Source organism: Portunus trituberculatus, chromosome 34 (genome assembly GCF_017591435.1).
Source record: "Portunus trituberculatus isolate SZX2019 chromosome 34, ASM1759143v1, whole genome shotgun sequence".
NCBI lineage: Eukaryota > Metazoa > Arthropoda > Malacostraca > Decapoda > Portunidae > Portunus > Portunus trituberculatus.
Genome location: NC_059288.1, coordinates 978,955 through 1,005,000, shown reverse-complemented (window position 1 = coordinate 1,005,000; position 26,046 = coordinate 978,955). Strand labels below are relative to the sequence as shown.

General features: G+C 42.6%; 1 protein-coding gene across 2 annotated transcripts in view; it reads left to right on the top strand.

Moving 5' to 3' along the window:
* The window catches only part of LOC123512826 (putative nuclease HARBI1), a 36,576-nt gene extending 14,627 nt beyond the window's left edge, over nt 1–21,949 (top strand). For both annotated transcript variants that reach the window (XR_006677198.1, XM_045269432.1), the window contains one exon: nt 21,192–21,949. Coding sequence is in view for 1 of the 2 variants with exons in the window: in XM_045269432.1 (XP_045125367.1) it covers nt 21,192–21,231 (40 nt within the window). In the remaining variant the exon portion in view is untranslated. The remainder of the gene's footprint in view (nt 1–21,191) is intronic.
* Nucleotides 21,950–26,046: the final 4,097 nt, after the last annotated feature.

Genomic DNA, 26,046 nt, shown 5'->3' with positions numbered 1-26,046 from the left:
TCAAACAGTGAATTACACACACACACACACACACACACACACACACAAGCATAAAGCCCAGGCCCTGTAAAACTACAACTAGGTAAATACAACAACTAGGTAAATACACACACACACACGAGACGCGGTAGAGGAAGCACGCAATACCGTTGCTCCCGAGAATCAGCTGATCTTCACTACCTTTGTTTGGGTTTACAGTGGCCTGGGCGAAAAGTGTGGACTCATTTTTTTTTTCATGAATACAGTGTTAAATAATAATGAGTGAGAAAGATATTCCATCTAAATGCAGGTATGTGACAAGGAAAGAATGAAAGCTGATGATGACAATGTTGGTGAGGGAGAAAGAGAATTTGAAGGCTTTGATACGGCGCAAACTTCACTATTTGATAGAGTCTTGACTATCGAACGTAAATTAGATAAATTGATAAAGGAGAGTATGGGAATGAAAGAGAATGAAGAACAGGATAAAGAGCTCCAGAAATTGAAAGAAAGGATAAAAGAGTGGAAGAAAACGAAACTAGGCTAAGAACCGAAAATGAAGAATTAAAAGTCCAAATAGCGAACTACAAGAAATTGATGGAAGAAGGACTCGGTAAAGCCGAGAAAGAAAAGAGAAGCTAAAAGATCTAGTTAACAAAGAAGAAGAAAGAGTACAAGACGTGATTAAAAAAGAAGTACAAGCATGGAGAATCCAAGATAAGAAAGATAAGGAATCATTTCAAGAAGTATTTCAAGAACAGTTAAAAGAAAGAGATGAAAATATGACAAGCAAAATGATAGGAGTCCTCAAGAAAAAGAAAATTTAGTAAGAGAAATTGCGGAAAAAAGAAGAGTGTAATTATTTTTGGACTGAAAGAAAAAATGTTAAATATAGACCAAGAAGGGAAAAAGACGAAATGAAATCAGTAAAAGACCTACTAAAACATCTGAATGACGAGGATAGACAGAACTTAGAAGAGGAAGTATAAGAAATCCATAGAATGGGACCATATCAAGAAGGAACAGTGAGACCAATTAAGATATTACTAAAATCACAAGCAGCAGCAGAAGAACTACTATATAGAAAAACAAAACTCAGAGAAACAGAAGGTTGCAAAGATATATATATATATAAAGAAAAATAGAAACGAGGAGGAAAGGAAGAGACACAATGAACTGGTGGCAGAAGCAAGAGAAAAAAATAATGAAAGGTCAGAGGAGGAGAAGAAGGCATTTTTTTGGAGAATTATAGGAGACAGGATAAGGAAATGGTATATAAAAGAGAAAGAAGAGAAAAAAATGGAGCAAGTTTAACTAAAATGATAAGAACAAGAGATTAAAAATGATGTATACAAACATAGATGGGATTTTATCTAGTAAATTAGAATTAAGAGATTACATAAAGAAAGAAGAACCAGATATTGTATGCCTGGTGGAAACAAAGTTAAATGAGGCAATAAAAATAGACATAGATAAAAGGTATAATATATGGAGGAGAGACAGAGTGGGTAAAGGAGGAGGAGGAGTCATGATGATGTTAAGGAAGGAGATAGTGGTAAATCAAGTGGAGTTTGGGGAAGGAAAATCAGAAATACTGTATGTTAAGATGCATATTAACAAAAAGGAGTTAACAATCATTGGAACATATGTGCCACCAAAACAAACTCATGGACTAACCAAGAATATAGAGACATGATAGATGACACAATAAGGAGTCTTACAAGAATCATTAAGGAAAGGAGAAAAGTGATATTGGTAGGAGATTTCAACTGTAAGGAGGTAGACTGGGAAAATTATGAAAGTGGTATGGGGGAAGATGCCTGGGAAGATAGATTCCTGAACCTAATGATAGATAATTTGATGGTCCAAAGAGTAAAGGAAAACACAAGATTCAGAGGAAACGATGAGCCGGCAAGATTAGACCTAGTTTTTACAAGGGATATACCAATTAATGATGATATAAGATACAAGTGCCCATTGGGAAAGAGTGACCATGTAATATTAGAAATGGATATAGAAGAAGGAAAGGAAGATAGAGATGAATCATACAAAGGAGACCGATTAAATTACAGAAAGGCTGATATTGAGAATCTCAAGAACTATTTTAAAACGTAAACTGGGAGGAGATGGAAAACTCATTAACGGTTCAAGAGAAATATAACTTATTTTTGGAAATATACAAAACTGGGGTCAGGAATATGTCCCGAAATATAGACCTAAAGAAGAAGGAAAGAAAGATTGGTTTAATGCAAGATGTGCTAGGGCAAAGGAGAAACGAGATGGAGCATGGAAAAGGTGGAGAAGAAACAGAAATCCAGAAAATAAGGAAAACTTCAAAACAGCAAGAAATGAATATGCTAAGGTGAGAAAGGAAGAAGAAAAGAACTATGAAAAGGACATTGTCGAAAAATGTAAGGAACAACCAAAATTGTTCTACAGATTCATAAATGGAAAAATAAGACAAAAAGAAACAATAGAAAGGTTAAAAGGAGAAAATGGAATGGTGGAAGACCCAAAAAGTATGGCAGAACTGTTAAATAGTAAATTTCATGAGGTCTTTACTAAGGAATCCAAATTTGAAAGACCACAGGGTAATAGAGACTGTCTATATGAAAGAGATTAAAGTAACCAAGCTTGAAATAAAAAAGTTGATGACGGAATTGGATGAGGAAAAGGCAATGGGACCGGATGAAGTCTCAGGCAGAATACTGAAAGAATGTAGGGAAGAACTAGCAAGTCCAATATACAACATCATAAAATGCTCAATAGAAAATGGAACAGTGCCAGTGGAGTGGAAAAGAGCTGAGGTGGTTCCCATATATAAGAGCGGAAGGAAGGAAGAACCTTTAAATTACAGACCGGTATCACTAACTAGTGTAATATGCAAGATGTGTGAAAAAGTAATAAAGAAGCAATGGATCGAGTTTCTTGAAGACAACAAAATATTATCAAATAGCCAATTTGGTTTTAGAAAAGGTCGGTCATGTGTGACAAATTTATTGAGTTTCTACTCTAGAATAGTTGATAAAGTACAAGAGAGAGAGGATGGGTTGACTGTATTTATTTAGATCTAAAAAAGGCGTTTGATAAAGTGCCACATGAAAGATTACTATGGAAGTTAGAGGAGAAGGGTGGCTTAAAAGGAAGCACATTGAGATGGATGAAGAATTACTTAAGGGGAGAGAAATAAGGACGATAGTTAAAGATATGAAGTCAAGTGGAGAACAGTAGACAGCGGAGTGCCACTGGGGTCAGTATTGGCACCAATACTTTTTCTCGTATATATAAATGACATGCCAGAGGAGTGAACAGCTACATAAATCTGTTTGCGGACGATGCGAAACTGTGCAGAGTCATTAAACAAAAAGAGGACTGTGAAATACTACAGGAAGACTTAAACAAGATCTGGAAATGGAGCAAAAAATGGGAGACGTAATTCAATGTGGACAAAAGCCATGTCATGGAAATGGGAAAAAGTGAAAGACGACCAGTGGGAATCTATAAGATGGGAGATGGAGTAGAACTAGAAAAAGTAAAAAAGGAAAAGGACTTGGGAGTGACAATGGAAGAAAATAATCAACCAGTAAGCCATATTGATAGAATTTTCAGAAAGACGTCTAATTTGCTAAGGAATATTGGAGTAGCATTTCACTATATGGACAAGGAAATGATGAAGAAATTGATAAGTACTAAAATAAGACCTAGATTGGAATATGCAGGAGTTGTGTGGACTCCCCCATAAAAAGAAACACATAAGAAAATTAAAGACTACAAAAAATGGCTACAAGAATGGTTCCAGAATTTACAGGGATGGCATATGAGGAGAGACTAAAGGCAATGGATCTACCAACCTTGGAGCAGAGAGAGAGAGAGGGGATCTGATACAAGTTTATAAATTTGTAATGTAATGTATATGTATCTGTGTTGTAATGTACTATGATGTGTGTAGGTGATGGGTTAAATACTTGGGTGTCGTTGGCTCTTACACTTGTACCTAGTTACCTAGTTAATTGCTTGTTATGGGAGGGGAAGTGAGGACGACTGTGACGCGAGGCATCGGGTCAGTGGGAGAGCAGAAGGCGAGTGTGTAGTCGCCCCACCCTCTGTACAAAGGAATAAAGATCACCGGATTGTGACTGTTTTTGCTGAACACCACAAGCTATCTAGGCAGTCATGCCCGAAGACCCGGAAGACGTGAACAGCCCGTCTACACCAACGCCATTTGACGCTAGACTCATCCCGGAGTTCGACGGTACAACGGACGTCGTAGAATGGGTGACGAGGGCCGAGATGTTGTGCGAGCTTTGGGGCGCCGCCTTCCAGTGTCTTACCGCTTCGCCTGACTGGTGGCGCGTTCGCCGTGGTCACAATTCAAGCCAGCTGTTCTCCAGAAGCCGTGCATGACGCCTTGTACGCGGCGTTCGCTTTGGACCAGTACGCGGCGTACGAGGCATTCGCTACAGTGGCCGGGTGAGTCCGCCGACGTCTACCTGGCAGAGCTGCGGAAGTTATCAACTTTGTTTAGGAGCGTGTCGCCTGTGCCTTCGTGACTGGACTGCCAGATGACATTCGCAGAACAGTTCGCGCTGGATGTGGGCCGAAGACCTCAATGGTTAGTGTGCTGGCCCGGGCTCGTGCTGTACTCTCTGATGAGAGTGTAGCTGCTGGTGTGGCTGCTGGAGCTGTAGTGACACAGGCTCGTGGTCAACCAACAACGGCCAGAGAGCAGCTTACGAGCAACAAGTGAGAGCACCGAGGCGCACTGTCGTTGCTGGAATTGCGGCCGGGGCATCTTGCTGCAGCATGGTGGACGGGAAACGACGTAGGAGGACGCATCAGCGCCAGCGTTCTCCTCCGGAAACCAGTGAGCGGCGCGTTGCCAGTGGTGCAGCTGTTAGTCAACGGACGTCGTTGTCAAGTGCTCGTTGACTCAGGCAGCAGAGACCATCGTGCACGCTTCGTGTTGCATGCGGTGGCAACCGCGGATCACCAGCGTAACGACCATCAGTGGAGACACGTTCCGGTGTACTGGAGTCGGCGAGGTGTCTGTGGAGACTCCTGCTGGCCTGTGTGCCAGACTCGAAGCACTGGTGGTGAGCCAGCCTCCCCTGGGCGCGGATGTTGTACTTGGCATCGCAGGCATCGAGGCACTTGGTGGAGTCACGGTGAAGTCTGCCTCTGATGTTCAATTCTGCGGCGCTGGACAGCGACGGTTGTGTAGCATCCCTGCGCCATTGGTGGTGGACGTGACTTCAGCGTGCAGTTCAACACAGTGAGTCGGACGTGGATCGTCACGTGGAAGTGGACGAATGGTGCTGTGACTGTCTCGGCAACACAGTGGAGCAGTACAACGTGCCCTTTCCATGCGACAGGCGTTCTGCCAGGAGCTGGAGTCGTGGATTACAAGTGGTTGGCTTGTACCTCACGATGAGCAGCAAGGGGACCTCGGGGCTTCTACCGCTCATGGCAGTGCGGCAGAACAATGGCGGTAAGGTGCGGCCCGTACTGATTACCGTGAGCTAAATGACTGCGTGACTACCTTCACTGCCGACAGCGACGTATGCTCTGACCAACTAAGGAAGTGGCGCCGGCATGGAGAACGTGTCCGTCCTCGATACGCAAGGCGTATCTACAGGTGCGTGTAGATCGGCAGTTGTGGCCTTTAGACCGTGATGGTGAGAGGTCGGCGGTACTGCTTAACGCGCCTTGGATTTGGCCTCAACATCGCTCCACAAGTTATGAAAGCAGTTGTCAAGACCATCCTGGCTCAAGACTCTAAGATCGAACAAGCAGTTTTGCCGTACGTAGACGACCTGCTCGTGAATGAAGACCTGGTCAGTGCAGAGCAGGTTGCTGCACACTTCGCGAGTTACGGGCTGGAGTGTAAACAGCCAGTCCGTGTGGCGGACGGGGCACGCTTGCTGGGTCTACGCGTACGTCCGGTGAACGGGGAACTGCAATGGACGCGAGACAAGCAGTTGCCGCGCCAGAAACAAGTGACCCGCCGTGCAGTGTTTGCGTGGTGCGGGCGACTGATCGCTCATTTGCCGGTGGGCGGCTGGCTGCGACCGGCAGTGGCATGGATAAAACGGCAGGTGAACGCTAGTACTCGGGGCTGGGACGACGTGACGGGGGATGACGCGCTGTGCGAGCAGATGGAGTACGTGTCAAGCAGGCTGTCCAAAGAAGATCCGTGCTGTGGGCAATGGTGCGTGCATGGAGACCAGGCAGTGGTGTGGACCGACGCCAGCTCTATCGCTGCCGGTGTTGTTGTGGAAACACCGCAAGGAGCTGCCATCGAGGACGCATGCTGGATTAGAAGAGATAAGAGCTCCCACATTAACATGGCTGAGCTGGACGCAGCAGTTCGTGGCGTCAGTCTGGCCATCGCGTCATGCGAACCATCGATCTGCGAACAGACTCTGCGACTGTCTACCGCTGGATTGACGATGCGCTGAGTGGCCGGGCACGTCTTCGCACCAAGGCTCATGGGGAGATGCTGATTCGCCGTCGGGTAGATGTCATCCGGCAGCTGGTGACGGAACTTGAGCTGGTCATGTCTGTGACGCTCGTACGCTCCTCAGAGAACCGCGCCGACGCTCTCACGCGAGTCCCAGGGGAGTGGGTGCGAGGTGACAAAGACGGATCGGCAGTGAGTGTAGCAGCGGTAGCAGCAGCATCAGCAGCTAGCAGTCGGGATAGCAGCGTGGCGAGTGTCGCTGACGTTCACATACGTGCTGGCCATCCCGGCGTGCGACGCACACTCTTCTTTGCATGACGTGACATCTCACGCGCAGTGACGCGTGCTGAAGCACGTGCTACTGTGCGGCAGTGCGAGGTGTGCCGCAAGATCGACCCAGCGCCGGCGAAGTGGCAGCACGGGTCATTGAGTGTGACTGAGACGTGGTGGCGTCTGGCGACAGATGTTAAATCGGTAGCGCCTACCTGTCTCTTGTCGACTGCGGGCCGTCTCGGTTCGCTGTGTGGCGGCACTTACGTCGTCCAGATGCGGACACCGTCGTCAGTCACCTGGAACAAGTCTTCTGCGAGCGAGGAGCGCCGGCGGAACTGCTCTGTGACAACGACATGTCTTGAGGCCGGCGATTCGCAGCTTTCGCGGCGCGCTGGGGCGTGTCGCTGCGCTTCAGAGGGGCATACACACCGTCTGGTAACGGCATCGTGGAAAGGAACCATCGCACGGTGAAGGTGATAGCAGCGAGGAAGGGCTGCTCCGTTGCTGAGGCAGTCCACCTGTACAACGTGACGCCCCGGGACGGGGAAACTGTGGCATCAGCTCGTACCGAGTACGAGACTGCGTGCGGCACGATCAGGTACAGCGTGCCGTTCATACCTCCCCTGATGTTGCAAGGAAGAACTACACGGTTGACGATGCAGTGTGGGTTCGGAGGCGGGGCGAGCGCTGCACCTCAGCATCGCAGCCCGGCGTCGTCACCAGGGTGAACTCGCCGCAGGTGGTAGAGGTTGATGGAGTAGACACGTCAGGGACTTGAGACACCGCAGCAGCCTCTCAGCGAACGAAGCTGGCACTCCAGATGAACCGGGAGTAGAAGATGAACCCCCGCTTCATGTTGACGCGCAAAGCCAGCTGCTGCAGCCGCAGGTGGCTGAACCCCCACCTGAGACACCACGAGAAGCCGTGCTTCGAAGGAGTACCCGTGAGCGGCACCCTCCGCAGCGATATTGTTGTGATCCTGGAGATCAGGGGGGTGTGTAATGTAATGTATATGTATCTGTGTTGTAATGTACATGTACTATGATGTGTGTAGGTGATGGGTTAAATACTTGGGTGTCGTTGGCTCTTATACTTGTACCTAGTTACCTAGTTAATTGCTTGTTATGGGAGGGGAAGTGAGGACGACTGTGACGCGAGGCGTCGGGTCAGTGGGAGAGCAGAAGGCGAGCTGTGTAGTCGCCCCACTCTTCTGTACACCAAGGGAATAAAGATCACCGGATTGCTGACTGCTTTTTGCTGAACACCACAAAATTGATCAACGGAATGGGTGAAGTGGATAATGAGAAACTGATCCTGAGAGAAGAATATGACTTTAGAAGCACAAGATCGCATAGTAAGAAACTAAGGAAGGGACGATGTCTGAGAGATGTTAAAAAATTTAGTTTCCCGCAAAGATGTGTTGAGACTTGGAACAGTTTGAGTGAGAAAGTGGTGTCAGCAAAGAGTGTACATAGTTTTAAAGAAAAATTGGATAAGTGTAGATATGGAGACGGAACCACACGAGCATAAAGCCCAGGCCCTGTAAAACTACAACTAGGTAAATAAATACATGAGACATGATAGATGACACAATAAGGAGTCTTACAAGAATCATTAAGGAAAGGAGAAAAGTGATATTGGTAGGAGATTTCAACTGTAAGGAGGTAGACTGGGAAAATTATGAAAGTGGTATGGGGGAAGATGCCTGGGGAGATAGATTCCTGAACCTAATGATAGATAATTTGATGGTCCAAAGAGTAAAGGAAAACACAAGATTCAGAGGAAACGATGAGCCGGCAAGATTAGACCTAGTTTTTACAAGGGATATACCAATTAACGATGATATAAGATATAAGTGCCCATTGGGAAAGAGTGACCATGTAATATTAGAAATGGATATAGAAGAAGGAAAGGAAGATAGAGATGAATCATACAAAGGAGACCGATTAAATTACAGAAAGGCTGATATTGAGAATCTCAAGAACTATTTTAAAAACGTAAACTGGGAGGAGATGGAAAACTCATTAACGGTTCAAGAGAAATATAACTTATTTTTGGAAATATACAAAACTGGGGTCAGAGAATATGTCCCGAAATATAGACCTAAAGAAGAAGGAAAGAAAGATTGGTTTAATGCAAGATGTGCTAGGGCAAGGAGAAACGAGATGGAGCATGGAAAAGGTGGAGAAGAAGCAGAAATCCAGAAAATAAGGAAAACTTCAAAACAGCAAGAAATGAATATGCTAAGGTGAGAAAGGAAGAAGAAAGGAACTATGAAAAGGACATTGTCGAAAAATGTAAGGAACAACCAAAATTGTTCTACAGATTCATAAATGGAAAAATAAGACAAAAAGAAACAATAGAAAGGTTAAAAGGAGAAAACGTTATGGTGGAAGACCCAAAAATATGGCAGAACTGTTAAATAGTAAATTTCATGAGGTCTTTACTAAGGAATCCAAATTTGAAAGACCACAGGGTAATAGAGAGACTGTCTATATGAAAAAGATTAAAGTAACCAAGCTTGAAATAAAAAAAAGTTGATGACGGAACTAGATGAGGAAAAGGCAATGGGACCGGATGAAGTCTCAGGCTGAATACTGAAAGAATGTAGGGAAGAACTAGCAAGTCCAATATACAACATCATAAAATGCTCAATTGAAAATGGAACAGTGCCAGTGGAGTGGAAAAGAGCTGAGGTGGTTCCCATATATAAGAGCGGAAGGAAGGAAGAACCTTTAAATTACAGACCGGTATCACTAACTAGTGTAATATGCAAGATGTGTGAAAAAGTAATAAAGAAGCAATGGATTGAGTTTCTTGAAGACAACAAAATATTATCAAATAGCCAATTTGGTTTTAGAAAAGGTCGGTCATGTGTAACAAATTTATTGAGTTTCTACTCTAGAATAGTTGATAAAGTACAAGAGAGAGAGGATGGGTTGACTATTTATTTAGATCTAAAAAAGGCGTTTGATAAAGTGCCACATGAAAGATTACTATGGAAGTTAGAGGAGAAGGGTGGCTTAAAAGGAAGCACATGTGTGTTGAGACTTAGAACAGTTTGAGTGAGGAAGTGGTGTCAGCAAAGAGTGTATATAGTTTTAAAGAAAAATTGGATAAGTGTAGATATGGAGACGGGACCACACAAGCATAAAGCCCAGGCCCTGTAAAACTAGAACTAGGTAAATACAACTAGGTAAATACAAAGGAGACCGATTAAATTATAGAAAGGCTAATATTGAGAATCTCAATAACTAGGTATTTCAAATACACTAACTGGGAGTAAATGGAAAACTCTGAGGGGGTGCAAGAGAAATATAACTTATTTTTGGAAATATACAAAACAGGAGTCAGGGAATATGTCCCGAAATATAGACCTAAGGAAGAATGAAAGAAAGATTTTTTTTAACGCAAAGTGTGCCAGGGCAAAGGAGAAAAGGGATGGAACATGGAAAAGGTGGAGGAGAAATAGAAATGCAGTAAATAAGGTAAACTTCAAGATAGCAAGAAATGAATATGTTAAAGTGAGGAAGGAAGAGGAGAGGATCTATGAAAAGGACATAGTCGAAAAATGCAAGGAGCAACCGAAATTGTTCTACAGATTCATAAATGGAAAAATAAGACGTAAAGAAACAATAAAACGGTTAAAAGGAGAAAATGGGATGGTGGAAGACCCAAAAAGTATGGCACAACTGTTAAATAATAAGTTCCAGGAGGTCTTTACTAAGGAATCCAAATTTGAAAGACCACAGGGTAATAGAGAGACCATCTATATGAAAGAGATTAAAGTAACCAAGCTTGAAATAAAAGAATTAATGAAGGAATTGGATGAAGAAAAGGCAATGGGACCGGATGAAGTCTCAGGCAGAATACTGAAAGAATGTAAGGAAGAACTAGCATGTCCTATATACAACATCATAAAATGCTCAATAGAAAATGGAACAGTACCAGTGGAATGGAAAAGAGCTGAGGTGGTTCCCATATATAAGAGCAGAAGGAAGGAAGAACCTCTAAATTACAGACAGGTATCACAAACTAGTGTAATATGTAAGATGTGTGAAAGAGTAATAAAGAAAGACAACAAATTATTATCAAATAGCCAATTTGGCTTTAGAAAAGGTCGGTCGTGTGTAACAAATTTACTGAGTTTCTACTCTAGAATAGTTGATAGGGTACAAGAGAGAGAGACATGGGTTGATTGTATTTATTTAGATTTAAAAAAGGCATTTGATAAAGTGCCACATGCAAGGTTACTCTGGAAATTAGAGGAGAAGGTTGGTTTAAAAGGAAAAACATTGAAATGGATGGAAAATTATTTGAAGGGGAGAGAAATAAGGACAGTCGTCAAAGATATGAAATCAAAGTGGAGAGCAGTAGAAAGCGGAGTGCCACAGGGGTCAGTATTGGCGCCAATACTTTTTCTCATTTATATAAATGACATGCCAGAAGGAGTGAAGGGCTACATAAATCTGTTTGCGGACGATGTGAAACTGTGCAGAGTTATAAAGCAAAAAGAGGATTGTGATAATACTGTAAGAAGACCTAAATAAGATCTGGGAATAGAGTAAAAAGTGGGAGATGGAATTCAGTATGGACAAAAAGCCATGTCATGGAAATGGGAAAGAGTGAAAGACGACCAATGGGAATCTATAAGATGGGAGATGGAGTAGAATTGGAGAAAGTAAAAAAGGAAAAGGATTTGGGAGTGACGATGGAAGAAAATATTCAACCGGCAAGCCATATTGATAGAATTTTCAGAGAGACATATAATTTGCTAAGGAATATTGGATTAGCATTTCACTACATGGACAAAAAAATGAAGAAACTGATAGGTACTATAATAAGACTTAGATTGGAATATGCAGGAGTAGTGTGGACCCCTCACAAAAAGAAGCATATAAGGAAGCTGAAGAGACTACAAAAAATGTCTACAAGAATGGTCTCAGAATTTGAAGGGATGACATATGAGGAGAGACTAAAGGCTATGGATCTTCCAAAATTGGAGTAGAGAAGGGAGAAAAGGAATCTCATACAAGTTTATAAATTGATAAACGGAATGGACCAAGTGGACAATGAGTATCTGATCCTGAGAGAAGAATATGCCAGTCGAAGCACAAGATCGCATAGTAAGAAGCTGAAGAAGGGAAAATGTGTAAGAGATATTAAAAAGTATAGTTTCCCGCAAATATGTATTGAGACGTGGAACAGTTTGAATGAAGAAGTAGGGTCTGCAATAAATGTGCATAGTTTTAAAGTAAGATTGGATAAGTGTAGATATGGAGACAGGGCCACATGAGCATAAAGCCTAGGCCCTGTAAAACTACAACTAGATAAAACTAGGTAAATGCACACTACTATTTGTTATGGGTTTGCAGTGGCTGGGGCGAGTAGTGTATACTCGTTTTCATGAATACAGTGTTACAAAATCATGAGTAAGGAAGAGATTCCATCTAAATGCAGGTATGAGACACAGGAAAGAATGAAAGATGATGATGACTATGTTGGTGAGGGTGAAAGAGCATTCGAAAGCTTTGATACTTCGCTATTTAATAGAGTGTTGACTATTGAACGTAAATTAGATAAATGGATAAAGGAGAGTATGGGAATGAAAGACAATGAAGAACAGCAAAAAGTTTTAAAAACTGAGAGAAAGGATAAAAAAAGTGGAAGAAAACGAAGCTAGACTAAGAGCGGAGAACGAAGAACTGAAAAAGGAAGTAGCAAACTACAAGAAGCAGATGGAAGAAGGACTCGGTAAAGCTGAGAAAGAAAAAGAGAAGCTGAAAGATCTAGTTAACAAAGAAGAGGAAAGAGTACAAGGCGGGATTAAAAAAGAAGTACAGGCATGGAGAATCCAAGATAAGAAAGACAAGGAATCATTTCAGGAAGTATTTCAAGAAAAGTTAAAAGAAAGAGATGAAAATATGACAAACAAAATGATAGGAGTCCTGAAGAAAAAAGAAATTTAGTAAGAGAAATTGTGGAAAAAAAAAGTGTAATTATTTTTGGCCTGAAAGAAAAGAAAATTAAATATAGACCAAGAAAGGAAAAGGACAAAATGAAATCAGTAAAAGACTTACTAAAACATCTAAATGACGAGGATAGACAGAACTTAGAAGAGGAAGTAGAAGGAATCCATAGAATGGGACCATATCAAGAAGGAACAGTGAGACCAATTAAGATATTACTAAAATCACAAGCAGCAACAGAAGAAATACTATATAGAAAAACAAAACTCAGAGAAACAGAAGGTTGCAAAGATATATATATATATATATATATATATATATATATATATATATATATATATATATATATATATATATATATATATATATATATTGTTATGGTTTACGTACGCCACATGGCTGCAGTTAGCTGCTACAACTCACTAGACTGTTATTCTGGCAAAATCGCCAACTTTGTTACGATCAGTACAGTGGGGATTATAAAACACTCCACAGAGTCCCCACTACTATAACCCACAGCCGCCGTAACCCTCAGGTTCTTTCAAGGTCGCCAACAGTGTATAATTTCCCCCACTGTAAGGGAATCTCCTCAGCAACTCCTTCTCCTCCTGTACCCAACCAAGTAGAATTTATAAATGGTAGATGTTATGTGTAACAGGGCGAGGCCTTAATACCCCCTAGAGAAACCGCCCACAAGGACAATTCCACCCACTTCTCTATGAAGTATTAATGCCTCTCCACACGCCTTGCACCCAGGCTGTGAGGGTTCACAGACTGGGACAAAACGTGCAGTATATATATATTACTATACTATCGTACTACAACAGGTGCTTCCTAACACCTGTCAGACTGACATCCCTGGCCTACTACTACTGCAATATATGATGTGTACAGCACATCCGGTGATGTACACACAAGCCCAGACACCACCTACGGGTGACACCCACTATACACTCATCGCAGACAAGTCTGGCGGACGACAACTACGCACCACTGGCCGACATGAAGCCTCTCAGCATTCCATAGTGTGCGTGGCTACTACCATTACAATACAGTATACTACTGAAACTATACAAAAGATGGTGGGGGCACACAGCCGCCCACCAAACCCCACTGGTGACCACGACTACCAACAAACAAACAGGACGAGACAATGCCACGTCTCTCCCACGCGTTGCCGCCACACTACAGGACGGACGCAAAATAGAAGTGCAGCCAAACCTACTACACCTCTCCCAGAGCAACAAGCCCGTCGCTCCAACAGTCACGGTCTACCCAGTAGCAAGCCAGCTACTCAAGGGAGGGCACAACTCCCAGACCAATCAAGGGAGGGCACAACTCCCAGACCAATGACTAATGAGTACTTGTAAAGCACAGTCCAGCCACACGTGTCTCTTCCTGTGCCGAGAACGTACGTGTTAACTCTGCTGAAGACTGGCCGGTACTATAAACAGTATACTACTGATACTACACAATAGATGATGGGGGTACACAGCCGTCCACCAAACAGACTGGTGACCACGGCCACCAACAACAACAAACAGGACGAGACAAAGCGTGTCTCTCCGCGTCGCCACATCCGAGTGGATGAACGCACTAGAAATGCAGCCCCAACCGGCCACACTTTCTCAGAACAACAAGCCCGTTGTTCTACACAGCCACGGTCTACCGAGTAACAAGCCAGCTACTCAACAGGAGGGCACAACTCCCAGACCAATGACTAGCGAGTACTTCGAAAGCCCAGCCAACATGCGTCTCTCTCACTGTGCCAGACCGACGAGAGTGGTGTCTATCTCCGCTGAAGGCTAACTCGGTACTATAAACAGTATACTACTGATACTACACAACAGATGGTGGGGGCACACAGCCGCCCACCAAACACACTGGTGACCACGGCCACCAATGAAACAAACAGGACGAGACAACACGTATCTCTCCTCCGCGTCGCTACCCTACGAGTGGACAACGCACGAGAAATGTAGCCCCAACCGGCCACACTTTCTCAGAACAACAAGCCCATTGTTCTAACACAGCCACGGTCTACCCAGTAACAAGCCAGCTACTCAACAGGAGGGCACAACTCCCAGACCAATGACTAGTGAGTACTTCGAAAACCCAGCCAACACGCGTCTCTCTCACTGTGCCAGACCGACGAGAGTCTATCTCCGCTGAAGGCTAACTCAGTACTGAGTCCCGCTCACAACGAGAAGCAGGGAGAGGGAGGCGGGTTGTCTACTCAACAGAACAGCCCGCGATGGGTGGCCATAGGCCTCACATATAATGAAATAATAAATTAAAGGGGATTAAGACGGGGCCATCAATATATATCATATATATATATATATATATATATATATATATATATATATATATATATATATATATATATAAAGATAAATAGAAACGAGGAGGAAAGGAAGAGACACAACAAACTGGTGGTAGAAGCAAGAGAAAAAAAATTATGAAAGGTCAGAGGAGGAGAAGAAGGCATTTTTTTAGAGATTTATAGGAGACAGGATAAAGATATGGTATATAAAAGAGAAGGAAAAGAAAAAAATTGAGCAAGTTTAACTAAAAATGATAACAACAAGAGATTAAAATGATGTATACGAACATAGATGGGGCTTTATCAAGTAAATTAGAATTAAGAGATTACATAAAGAAAGAAGAATCAGATATTGTATGCCTGGTGGAAACAAAGTTAAATGAGGCAATAAAAAATAGACATAGATAGGCGTCAAGGCGCAGAAAGGCACGGAGAAGACGCCGAGCGTATGCGGTCAGCTCGAGCAGACTTCAAATACGCCTTACGCCAGTGCCGTCGCGACGAAGAGGCGATGCGAGCCGAGGCGATGTCACGTAGGCTCGCGTCGGGGAACTCTAGGGCGTTCTGGAGAAGTGTGTCAGGATCTAGCGGCGGAGCGGCGGCGAGGCCCGACCGCATCGGTGGAGCGGTGGGTGACAAGGACATTGCCAATATGTGGGCGGCCAAGTACGGCTCGATCTTGAACTCGCTAGAGGACGAAGCACATCGAAAGGAATTTTTCAGACATTATAACCACATTGAAGATGAATACATCGATCACGTTACAGTAGAGGAAATAAAGACAATTATAGATAAGTTGAAAGATGGCAAAGCGGTTGGTCTTGATAATGTACCCAATGAATTTTATCGTAGATGTCCTTTTATTATTGTAGTATTTTTATCGCTTATGTCGAATTGTTTTTTGGTGCACGAGTTTTTACCAGAGGCTGTCATTGACGCTAAAATCATGCCACTATTGAAAGGGAAGCTTTTAGATTTTGCAATTAGTGACAACTACCGTCCCATAACTGTGTCATCTTCATTTTCTAAAATTTTGAGAGCATTATGTATAACAGAATACAAAATGAACTTCATACTGAAGATAACCAATTTGGATACAAAAACCAAATTTCAACTGATATGTGTATTTTAGCTTTAAAGAAATAGTAAATTATTACCATAAGCAAAGTTCCCCAGTATATGCATGTTATATGGATGTTAAGTCAGCCTTTGATAGAACCTCCTATTATAAATTGTTTACTAAATTATTAGAACGAGGTGTACCAAGGAAGATTGTGAATATTTTAAGAGTTTGGTATGTAAACCAGACTATTTGTGTGGGCTGGGGTGAACAACTGTCACATAAGTTTCACATGCAGAATGGAATACGTCAGGGTTCCATACTCAGCCCGTATCTGTTTAATGTGTTCATGGATGAGCTGAACATCAAGTTAAATCAAAGTAACCTCGGATGTCACATTGCTAATAACCCAATGAATAACTTGTCATGGGCTGACGATCTAGTCATTATAACCCCTTCTAGTCATGCCCTATGTGGTATGCTGGCTGTCTGTGAATCCTTTGCACGGAATCATTTGATGATATTTAACACTAAGAAAACGAAGTGCATGCTGTTTAACTCTAGACATTCCACGGTATACCAAAAACCAATAATTAAATTATGTGGCAAAGTGTTGGAATTTGTTGACAACTTCACATACCTCGGTCATATAATATCAAGTAATCTTACAGATGATGAGGATGTAATGAATCAAAATAGAAAATTATGTGCTAGGGGTAATATGCTTGTGAGAAAATTTAAGTCATGTTCCTTCGACGTCAAATGTACACTGTTCCGTGCTCTATGTTATAATGTGTATGGCATGTCCCTGTGGAGTAATGTGAAAGTCTCTACGTTAAATAGGCTAAGAGTAAATTATAATAATGTTCTTCGCCGACTCGTTAACATCCCACCTTGGAGTAGTGCCTCAGAGATGTTTGTAACCCTAAGGATGAAAGGTTTCTACGAATTGAGGCGTAGTTGTTGCTACAGTCTTAGGAGCAGGATACTTGCAACGACCAACTCAGTGGTGCAACGTATCACCAACAGTGATGCCCGCTGGGTATCCCTTTGTGGCAGCAGTGGGACACTTTACTGTATATACAACATCCCAGGCAATAGTTATACTGACACTGTTGATGTAAAATGTATGTAGATTTTAGCCAAGGGCTCAAAGACAATTACTTGACATAGAGTGTATTAAGTTAGTGAGATTTAAAAAAAAAAAAAAACTTATTTTGTATTTTATTAAATTTAAGATAGCTTTTACCTATCTCCATTTACATTGTATGGCATTTAAGCTGAAATAAAGATTATTATTATTATTATTATTAAAAAGGTATAATATATGGAGGAGAGATAGAGTGGGTAAAAGAGGAGGAGGAGTCATGATGATGTTAAGGAAGGAGATAGTGGTAAATCAAGTGGAGTTTGGGAAAGGAAAATCAGAAATACTGTATATTAATATACATATTAATAAAAAAGGAATTAACAATCATTGTAACATATGTGCCACCAAATACAAATTCATGGACCAATGAAAAATATAAAGACATGATAAATGACACAATAAGGAGTCTTACGAGAATCATTAAAGAAAGGAGAAAAGTTATATTAGTAGGAGATTTCAACTGTAAGGAGGTGGACTGGGAAAATTATGAAAGTGGTATGGGGGAGATAGATTCCTGAATCTAATGATAGATAACATGATGGTCCAAAGAGTAAAGGAAAACACAAGATTCAGAGGAAATGATGAGCCGGCGAGATTGGACCTAGTTTTTACAAGGGGTATACAAATGAACAATGATATAAGATATAAGTGCCCATTGGGAAAGAGTGACCATGTAATATTAGAAATGGATATAGAAGAAGGAAAGGAAGATAAAGACGAATCATACAAAGGTGACCGATTAAATTACAGAAAGGCTGATATTGAGAACCTCAAGAGCTATTTTAAAAACGTAAACTGGGAGATGAAAAACTCAGAGATGGTGTAAGAGAAGTATAACTTATTTATGGAAATATACAAAACAGGAGTCAGGGAATATGTCCCAAAATATAGACCTAAAGAAGAAGGAAAGAAAGATTGGTTTAAACTTTAATGCAAGGTGTGCTAGGGCAAAGGAGAAAAGAGATGTAGCATGGAAAAGGTGGAGAAGAAACAGAAATCCAGAAAATAAGGCCACTCCAAACAGATGTCGCTCGGCAGACGAGACAAAATCATTGGGGTGAGGAAGAGGCCAAACTCACTGTCATTTACCCCCAGTGCCTCCAATCATCCTGCAGCTTCCTCAAGGCGGACACATAAGTCGTAGATCCTTGAGGCTTGAATGGCATCCTCAAGCCAAGAAGAGCTTGAATGTGGGCGACGATAATCCTCTCTGGCTTCGCATACCGCTCCTTCAACAGATTACAGGCCAAAGCATAATTAATTGCAGTAAGTGACAAGCCTTGGATGATGGACTTGACCTCACCTTCCAGTAAGGCCTGCAGATAGGTGAACTTGCTGATGGCTGGTAGAGTAGAGTCGTCTACCATGGCCATGAACAAATCCCAGAATGACTGCCACTGGGTTAGTTCACCACTAAACTTCGCCAAGTTGAGCCGTGGAAGATTCACACTGGCACTAGTAGACACTGCGCTTGCACTTGCAGACTTATCTTCAATACTTCCCTACCCTTCATGGACAGCAATCCTATCCAGTTTTGCCATCAGTTCGCCAGCCTGCACTCAAACAGCTCTAACACCACTGCGTAAACTATCTGCTTTGTCCAGGTCTGCTCCCAACAACTCAGGGTCACTTATTGTCAGTTCATATTCCGCTTGAACTAGGTCCAAGGTGTCTAGACGCTTATCTAAATCCGCTATAGCGTCTTCCAGCTGCACCCTGGACCCAGTTGGCAGTTCAAGCAAAGTCTGCAAAGCCTTGGAGGCTCTCGTACACCACCCTCGAGCAGCCGCCCGTCCTCTTTCAAGTTGCTCCTTCACCGCCATTGTTACACTTGTCACGTTCCCCACTTTCCGACGGGTTAATTCACCCTAAATCTAATTTATTCCAGGTTCAGGGAACGACACAGAAAAGAAAGTATAAACAACATGAAATGAAGCAAAGGCAACGGAAACACTCATTAACCTAACTTATAATTTATTTAATCTAATCATAACTTACTATTTACAACTTACAATGAAAGAAAGACAAAATATCTCAAAAAATAAGCCTGGATAACACTCCCGCAACTCTCCGTACCCACGTGGTCCGATATTACCAACCAAGTGCAAAAAAAAAAAAAAAAAAAAACTGAGAACAAAGGAAACTCTAACCAACATGGCTCGTAACGGTAAACACACACAACATGAAAAACATAAGGATGGAAAGAATGCGGACAGACCACCACAAACCTAAAACCTTGAAAAATAAACTAATACAAATTGCAAAAATTGACCAAAACTCACGTATAACCCTATTTATAGGAGCGAAATAATTGCACAAAGCACCCTAAAAACACACTATTGCTAGCTATAATACACAAACACATACCTTGGTGGCTTACCTTAGCCACTACTCACACCACGTGGTCTTCCAGGGGTCCACGTGGCCTTCCCAGCTGGAGGTGGCAGGCCTCCTCTGGTGACCCAGCTTGACCCACAGAAACGAGCGAGCAAGAGCGAGGTCACGCGCACCCATTGTTTTAAAGGCTGCCGGTGCCTCAGGCGGAAAACGTATCGTCCGGCAATACATACTTAATACTACAAATATAAAGAATTTCGTCCCTACTCACTAGCATCCCTACCTACAGCACATAACATTTTAAAGAAATACACTCTTATTAACTAATAATGAATATAAAAGAACTTAAACTAATGTACAATATGGTATAAATACTAGTTGCCTCTCCCAACCCTGGTCCAAGGAGAGCAAAAGAAATGGATGGGTAACTTAACCTAAGTCACACCCTGACACACCATGTTGTATATTCATTGTACTTCATTTCATAAGGATTTTTTTCATGCGCTTGGGTATTACCATATATTGCAGGCTGAAAATCAAATTTTTAAGATCTTTTTATGGTCAGAACTAGGGGTCGACTTATGGGATACATATAAAATAGCAGCCTTCAAATATATTTGCACCGGTAACATCAGCATACCGGAAAACTGGTATTAAACTTTTATTCTAGTAAGACACGATAAAAACCAGAAACTACTACTCCTGAGGACTGCGCATAGTGATACACTGTAGTAAATAGGAAGAATAACATACCAACACAATAATGTAGTTTATTACTATAGAATATTTTATTGATACAAAAGATAAAAATATAATCATTTTGTAATGAAATGATCGTGGTTGACTGCTCAGTGGTGCCACATAATGACAAGCATTCCATTTCAATAACTGTTTAGGTGTGAAATTTTAAATATCATTTTGTTTTTAATGTTTTAGATTATTTTGGATATGTTTTTAGCTTTGTATCAATAAAATATTCTATAGTAATTAACTATGGTATTTGTGTAGGTACATTGTTGTTCTTACTTACTAAAGAGTGTCAGTTTCCTTCACAACATGGCAGAGGAAGAATCTGTCTCCCTGAACCAGGAGTCCTATCTGGCCTCCCTGAGTCCCTTGTCTATGAAATATTCACATCACCCTAGAACATATTCCTTTTGGGAATATTTGCACTCCCCATGAGTAGCAGTTACTTTCATTTCTTTTGTTCTAACATTTGAAGCAGGACTGTAGGTGGATAACTCTGTCACCTCTACCCTTCTGTCAGTTACTGTCTAATTCTCCCTCTTTTAAGCTTCATTCATATGCATTTGTTTGGGACTGTCTATTTCCCACAAAATTATCTTTGTAACACTGTATATATCCACCATTAATTTATGCACATGATCTGTCCATAGGCATGGTCCCTTCCCAATAGCTTCTTCCACCTTGTCCTCTATATATGTCATTTCTGTTTTGCCTGGGATGCCCTCACCCAGAAGGTTTATGGCCACCCTCCTGTTGTTGTGTCCTGCATCCATGTTTGTTCAGATTTCTGCTCCACAATTCCTTTGTTCATCTCTTCTCTTCTCTTATCTCTTATTCTGTTTTCACTTCTTCCTTCTTATGTAATACCCCCATCCCTCCCTCCTCCACAGACCAGACCAGAGTCCAGGATGCCACCCTGCTTCATACTAACCACTCTGGCCGGCATCCCAGAAGTCCCTGTAAGACAAGCCATTCCATGTGCTGTGGTGGAGCTTGTGAGGAGTGACCAGCAACAGCAGCAGCAGCAGCAATAGTAGCAGTCTAACTTGGGTGTGGAGAGATGCAGACCTAGTGGTAAGAATCACGAGAAGACAGGCAATTCCAACACCAGAGGAGAGACCAAGTTTGAGTGTAAGCTGTATGATAAAGCTCTTAAAAGTAGAAGTGGATTGAGGTACCATATCCTGCAACACAGTGGTGTAAGGAATTATGAGTGTGAATTCACAAGTGTTGTAAAAAATAAACAGAAAGTCTCACCTCACGAAAAATGTTCTGACGCACAGTGATGTTAGGAGTGTATAAAGAGTACGGGAAGAAATTTACCATGAAATCTAACTTCACCAGATACACCTTGACTTTTTGTTGTGTGGCTTCCTTCCATGAGCTGTTTGATTCATTAATGATTCCAGGCTACACCTCACATCTTTGAAACATCTGGAGTATCAAGACATAAGTAAAATGTGGTATATCATTTATTTATCCTATTTTCTTTATATGTACTTAGCAAGGGAGTTCCTGCATCATCAGATAACAAGGGAAACCATGCAAATAACATCATTTCACTTTGCAACAGTCTAACCCAATCATAATTTTGTTGTTTTTATTATTTGTTTAACAAACTTATGATGACAATAAAAACATAGCACAAGACTGCTTATAATATGGGATCATTTATATATGCCAGTAGCTTTTTATCTCAAGCTTAAAATGATACTGAAAACATCACATATAATTCATTCATCACTTTAACCTTGCTTTCACCTGCCTTTACCTTTCCATATACCATCTGATAAAGAAAACCATGAAAATACCACACCAGTTTACGTTTATGACACCAATCACTCAATATATATATTTTTAGTCTTTCAGTTATAGAATGTGAACAAATGGTGAGCACATGAATAATTAAAAACTCTCTCCTTTATTTGTGCTTATTGTGAGGATCTTAGTGCTGCTAAACGGAAAAAAATACACTTCACCATTTTAGTTCTCAGAGTCATGCCCTCCATAGCTTTCCTTGTCTATTGAGTCTTACAACTTTGAAATATGTGTGAAGAAAACTCAGTGCAACATCATCTCATTGTTTTACCCTTGTATGTGTTTACCATGAGGATCTGTACACCACTAATTAACAGAAAAAGTCATGAAGATATAACAAAGTCTATTTGTCTTAGGATACCCTTCAGGTTTCTTTATTTTCACAATTTATATCATTATGTACTGTTTATTGTGTGATAAGCAGATGGAGAGGAAGAATATGCCAACAGAGTTGCAGCATAGACTTCAGATAAATTCAATCAATCAATCATGGAGGGTCGTACACTAGGAGGCATGTCACCTCATCTACCCTATGGCACCACTCCAGGCGGTCATGCCTCACGAGTCTCCATGCAGGCTCCTTCCCGTGCCAAGTAACTCCCAGCAAGAGGCATCGACTTGCAGCAGCCATGAGTTCTGTGGATGTCCCCTTGGCTTCCTCCATGCTGGGTTATCCCTTTCGGAGACAACCCGATATGCAGGATCAGCTTCCGGGTAGCATGCCACATGCCCATATAGTTGCAGTTGGTGTTGAAGGCCTATGCTGGTAATCAGCCTCGAATTAGTCTCACGGAGCAATCGCTGATTTGACAAAGTCATACCAGCGGTACCCCATGATCCTGTGAAGGCATCTAGTACCAAAGACATCAATTTGCCTCTTCAGATCCGTGTTCAGGGTCCATGTCTCACAACCATAGAGTAAGACAGGGATCACCAGCGGTTTGAAGATCTCAATCTTCGTCCGTCTGCACAGGTACCGACAATGCCAAATACTTGCGTTCAGTGAGTCCATAACGCCGTGGGTCAAGCCAATCCACTGAGCAACTTCCTGGCTCGACCCACCGTCTTTACACACTACACTACCAAGGTATGTGAAATTTTCCGAAATCTCAATGTCCTCGCCACACGCATGGACAGACTGTACTGTTTCATCCAGTAAGTCTCCAGACCCTTGGAACTTGGTTTTCGACCAGGAAACCTGGAATCCCAGGCGCTTTGCCTCCTCATGCAGTGCCTGTAGAGCCATTACCAGAACCTCCAGTGACTCAGCAAAGATTACTTCATCATTGGCAAAGATCTGTAATCTCAGTATTGCTGACATATGTTCCACAATGACGTTGGTCTACAACTCTGCCTAGTATCCAGTCCATGCAAATGTTGAAAAGTGATGGAGCAAGCATGCATCCCTTCCTCACTCCTGTATTCACAGGGAAGGAGCTGGACATGCCCCCTCCACACTTCACAGCACTCACAGTTGTGGTGTAGAGGCCAATTGATAGACTAATTATCTTTGCAGAAATCCCATGGAGATGCAGAAGATCCCAGAATGTCTCTCGATGCACTCAATCAAATGTCTTCTTGAGATCGATCCCTTGTTGAAACTTCCATCAGCGCTCCACCAGCATGTGAAGCGCTAGGATCCAGTCAGTTGTTGACTTACTGGGCGTGAACCCATACTGTTCAGGTCTCTAGTGTTTCAGCAGGTGACTGCAGGTATGCATCAACAACAAATGGGCAAGCACCTTGCCTGGTACGCTGAGCAAAGTTATATCGCAGTAGTTGTTGCAGTCCTGACGGTCCCCTTTCCTCCTCCAGATAGAGATGACCAACCTCTTTACTCCAGTCAGGGGGAATGGTACCTGAATACCATACAGCAGTCAAGACAGCATGCAACCCACAGATCATGGCCTCACCCCAACTTTGAGCAGCTCTGCACTGATGTTACAGATGCCAGCTGCCTTTCCACCCCTCAACTTTGCCACAGCCTCTTTGGCATCATCAATGGAGAGTGCAGTTTCATCAATAGCATCTGTAATCCTGCAGTGTGGAGCTTTCTGCTTGGAGGATTCACCATGAACAGCTGCTCAAAGTACTCAGCCCAATGAGCCATCTTCCCATCTGCGTCCAATACGAGGTGACCATCTGCTGTTCGAATAGTGCTTGCCTGAGATGTAGACTTGGAGCAGAGTTTCTTCAGGGTTTGATAGGCAGGTCGGAGGTCGTTAGCATTCAAATGACACTTTACATCCTCAGCAAGACCCCTGAGATACCTCTCCTTGTCTCTCCTCAGGAGAGCTCTAGTCCTATGTGACAGAGCCCTGAACTGGTCCTGGTTCCCAGCAAATCTGGCAGCACAACTTTCCTCAATACTGTCCAGCGTCTCTACTGAGGCAAAGCCACTTTGTGACCTTGGGTGCTCCCCAACGTATTCCTTGGCAGCCTCAAGAGTCTCATGTTTGAAGGTATCCCATAGCTCTACTGGGTCCTCAATGGTGTCGAGCACTCCAAACCAATTGGAGACCGTAACTGCATACTCCTGGGCACATGTCAAGTCCTTCAGTTTCTCAAGATGAAACACAGTGTGGTCACATCTTAGATGATTTCTGGACTTGACGTGAAGCTTGAGTGTAACAACAACAAGCCTGTGATCAGTCACAAAGAACCTGGCACTCTGAAAAATCTTGCATTTCTGAAGGATCCTCCAACGATTACTAACAGGGTTGGTTGATCTCCTTCGCTATACCTCTGACATTGCTATACCAAGTCCAGTGGTACAGCGCTAGTCTCTGATACCAAGAACCTGCAATTCTCAACCTTCTGGATCTTGCAAGATTCAGAAGGAAAGAGCTGTTGTCGTTCCTTGTACCAGAGCCATGGGGACCAACACATAACTCGTAGCTGGTTCTCTCAGTGCCAGTGACAGCATTAAATTCACCTAAGACAATAACTGCATCACAATAGTGACACTGGTCCAGTACATAGTAAAGTTTGATGTAAAACATCTTCTCTTCAGTTTCACACATCTCAGTAGGAGCGTATGCTGCAACAATAGACATAAAGCCTAGACTGTGCTTCAGCCTTAGTCGTATTATACGCTCATCAACTGCAGTAAACCCTGCAATGGACAGTTGCAGTCTGCTGGAGATGCCTATGGCTATCCCCTTGACATGGTGACCATTGCTCATGCCAGACCAATAGTAAGTAAAACCCTTGCTACTGGTCTCACCACTACCAGGCCTCCTTGTCTCAGAGAGTCCCACCATATCCACCCTCAGCCTACTGAGCTCATCCAATAGTTGAGGCAGTCTTTGATCCTCTGAGAGGCTTAGGATGTTCCAGAACCTTCCGAAGATTTACCTCAAGAATGGTCTAATGGGCAAGCACCACGTCTGCAACCCCACCGGCACCCCCAAAGTTAAAAATGAGCAAGGGGATCCTCCTGTCCCTCTCAAGACACAGGGATCTCGCAAGCTTTCCCCTGCATCCGTCATATGGGTAGGCAAGCCCCTATGGTGCCTTGGCAAAATTGGATTGGAATCGTGGCTAGAGGCTCGCCCACACCTAGAACCGTGACCCTGACCTCTACCACTAACTCTGGTAGCGGCTGTGGACAGGTAAATTAACTGCATTAAAGTCGATGAGACGGAATAAATGCAAATACTGTAATGCCTTTGCTATACTTGAGTAAGATGTGTGAGGATTGCAGGAGAGGAAAGTGAAGAAAAGGATTATCTGGAAATAACCTCATCTGCCAAGGTTAATATAGTCACGCGGAAAAACAACAAATGCAACTTGTTGTGTGCTGAAAATAACTGTTAAGTAATTACATGTAGTGAATTTGAAGTGCATATGTAGCCTCAATAACTAATGTTTTACTTGTTTATGGGGTGTCCTTTGCATTTTCTTACTTCCAAGAGACTATCTGGG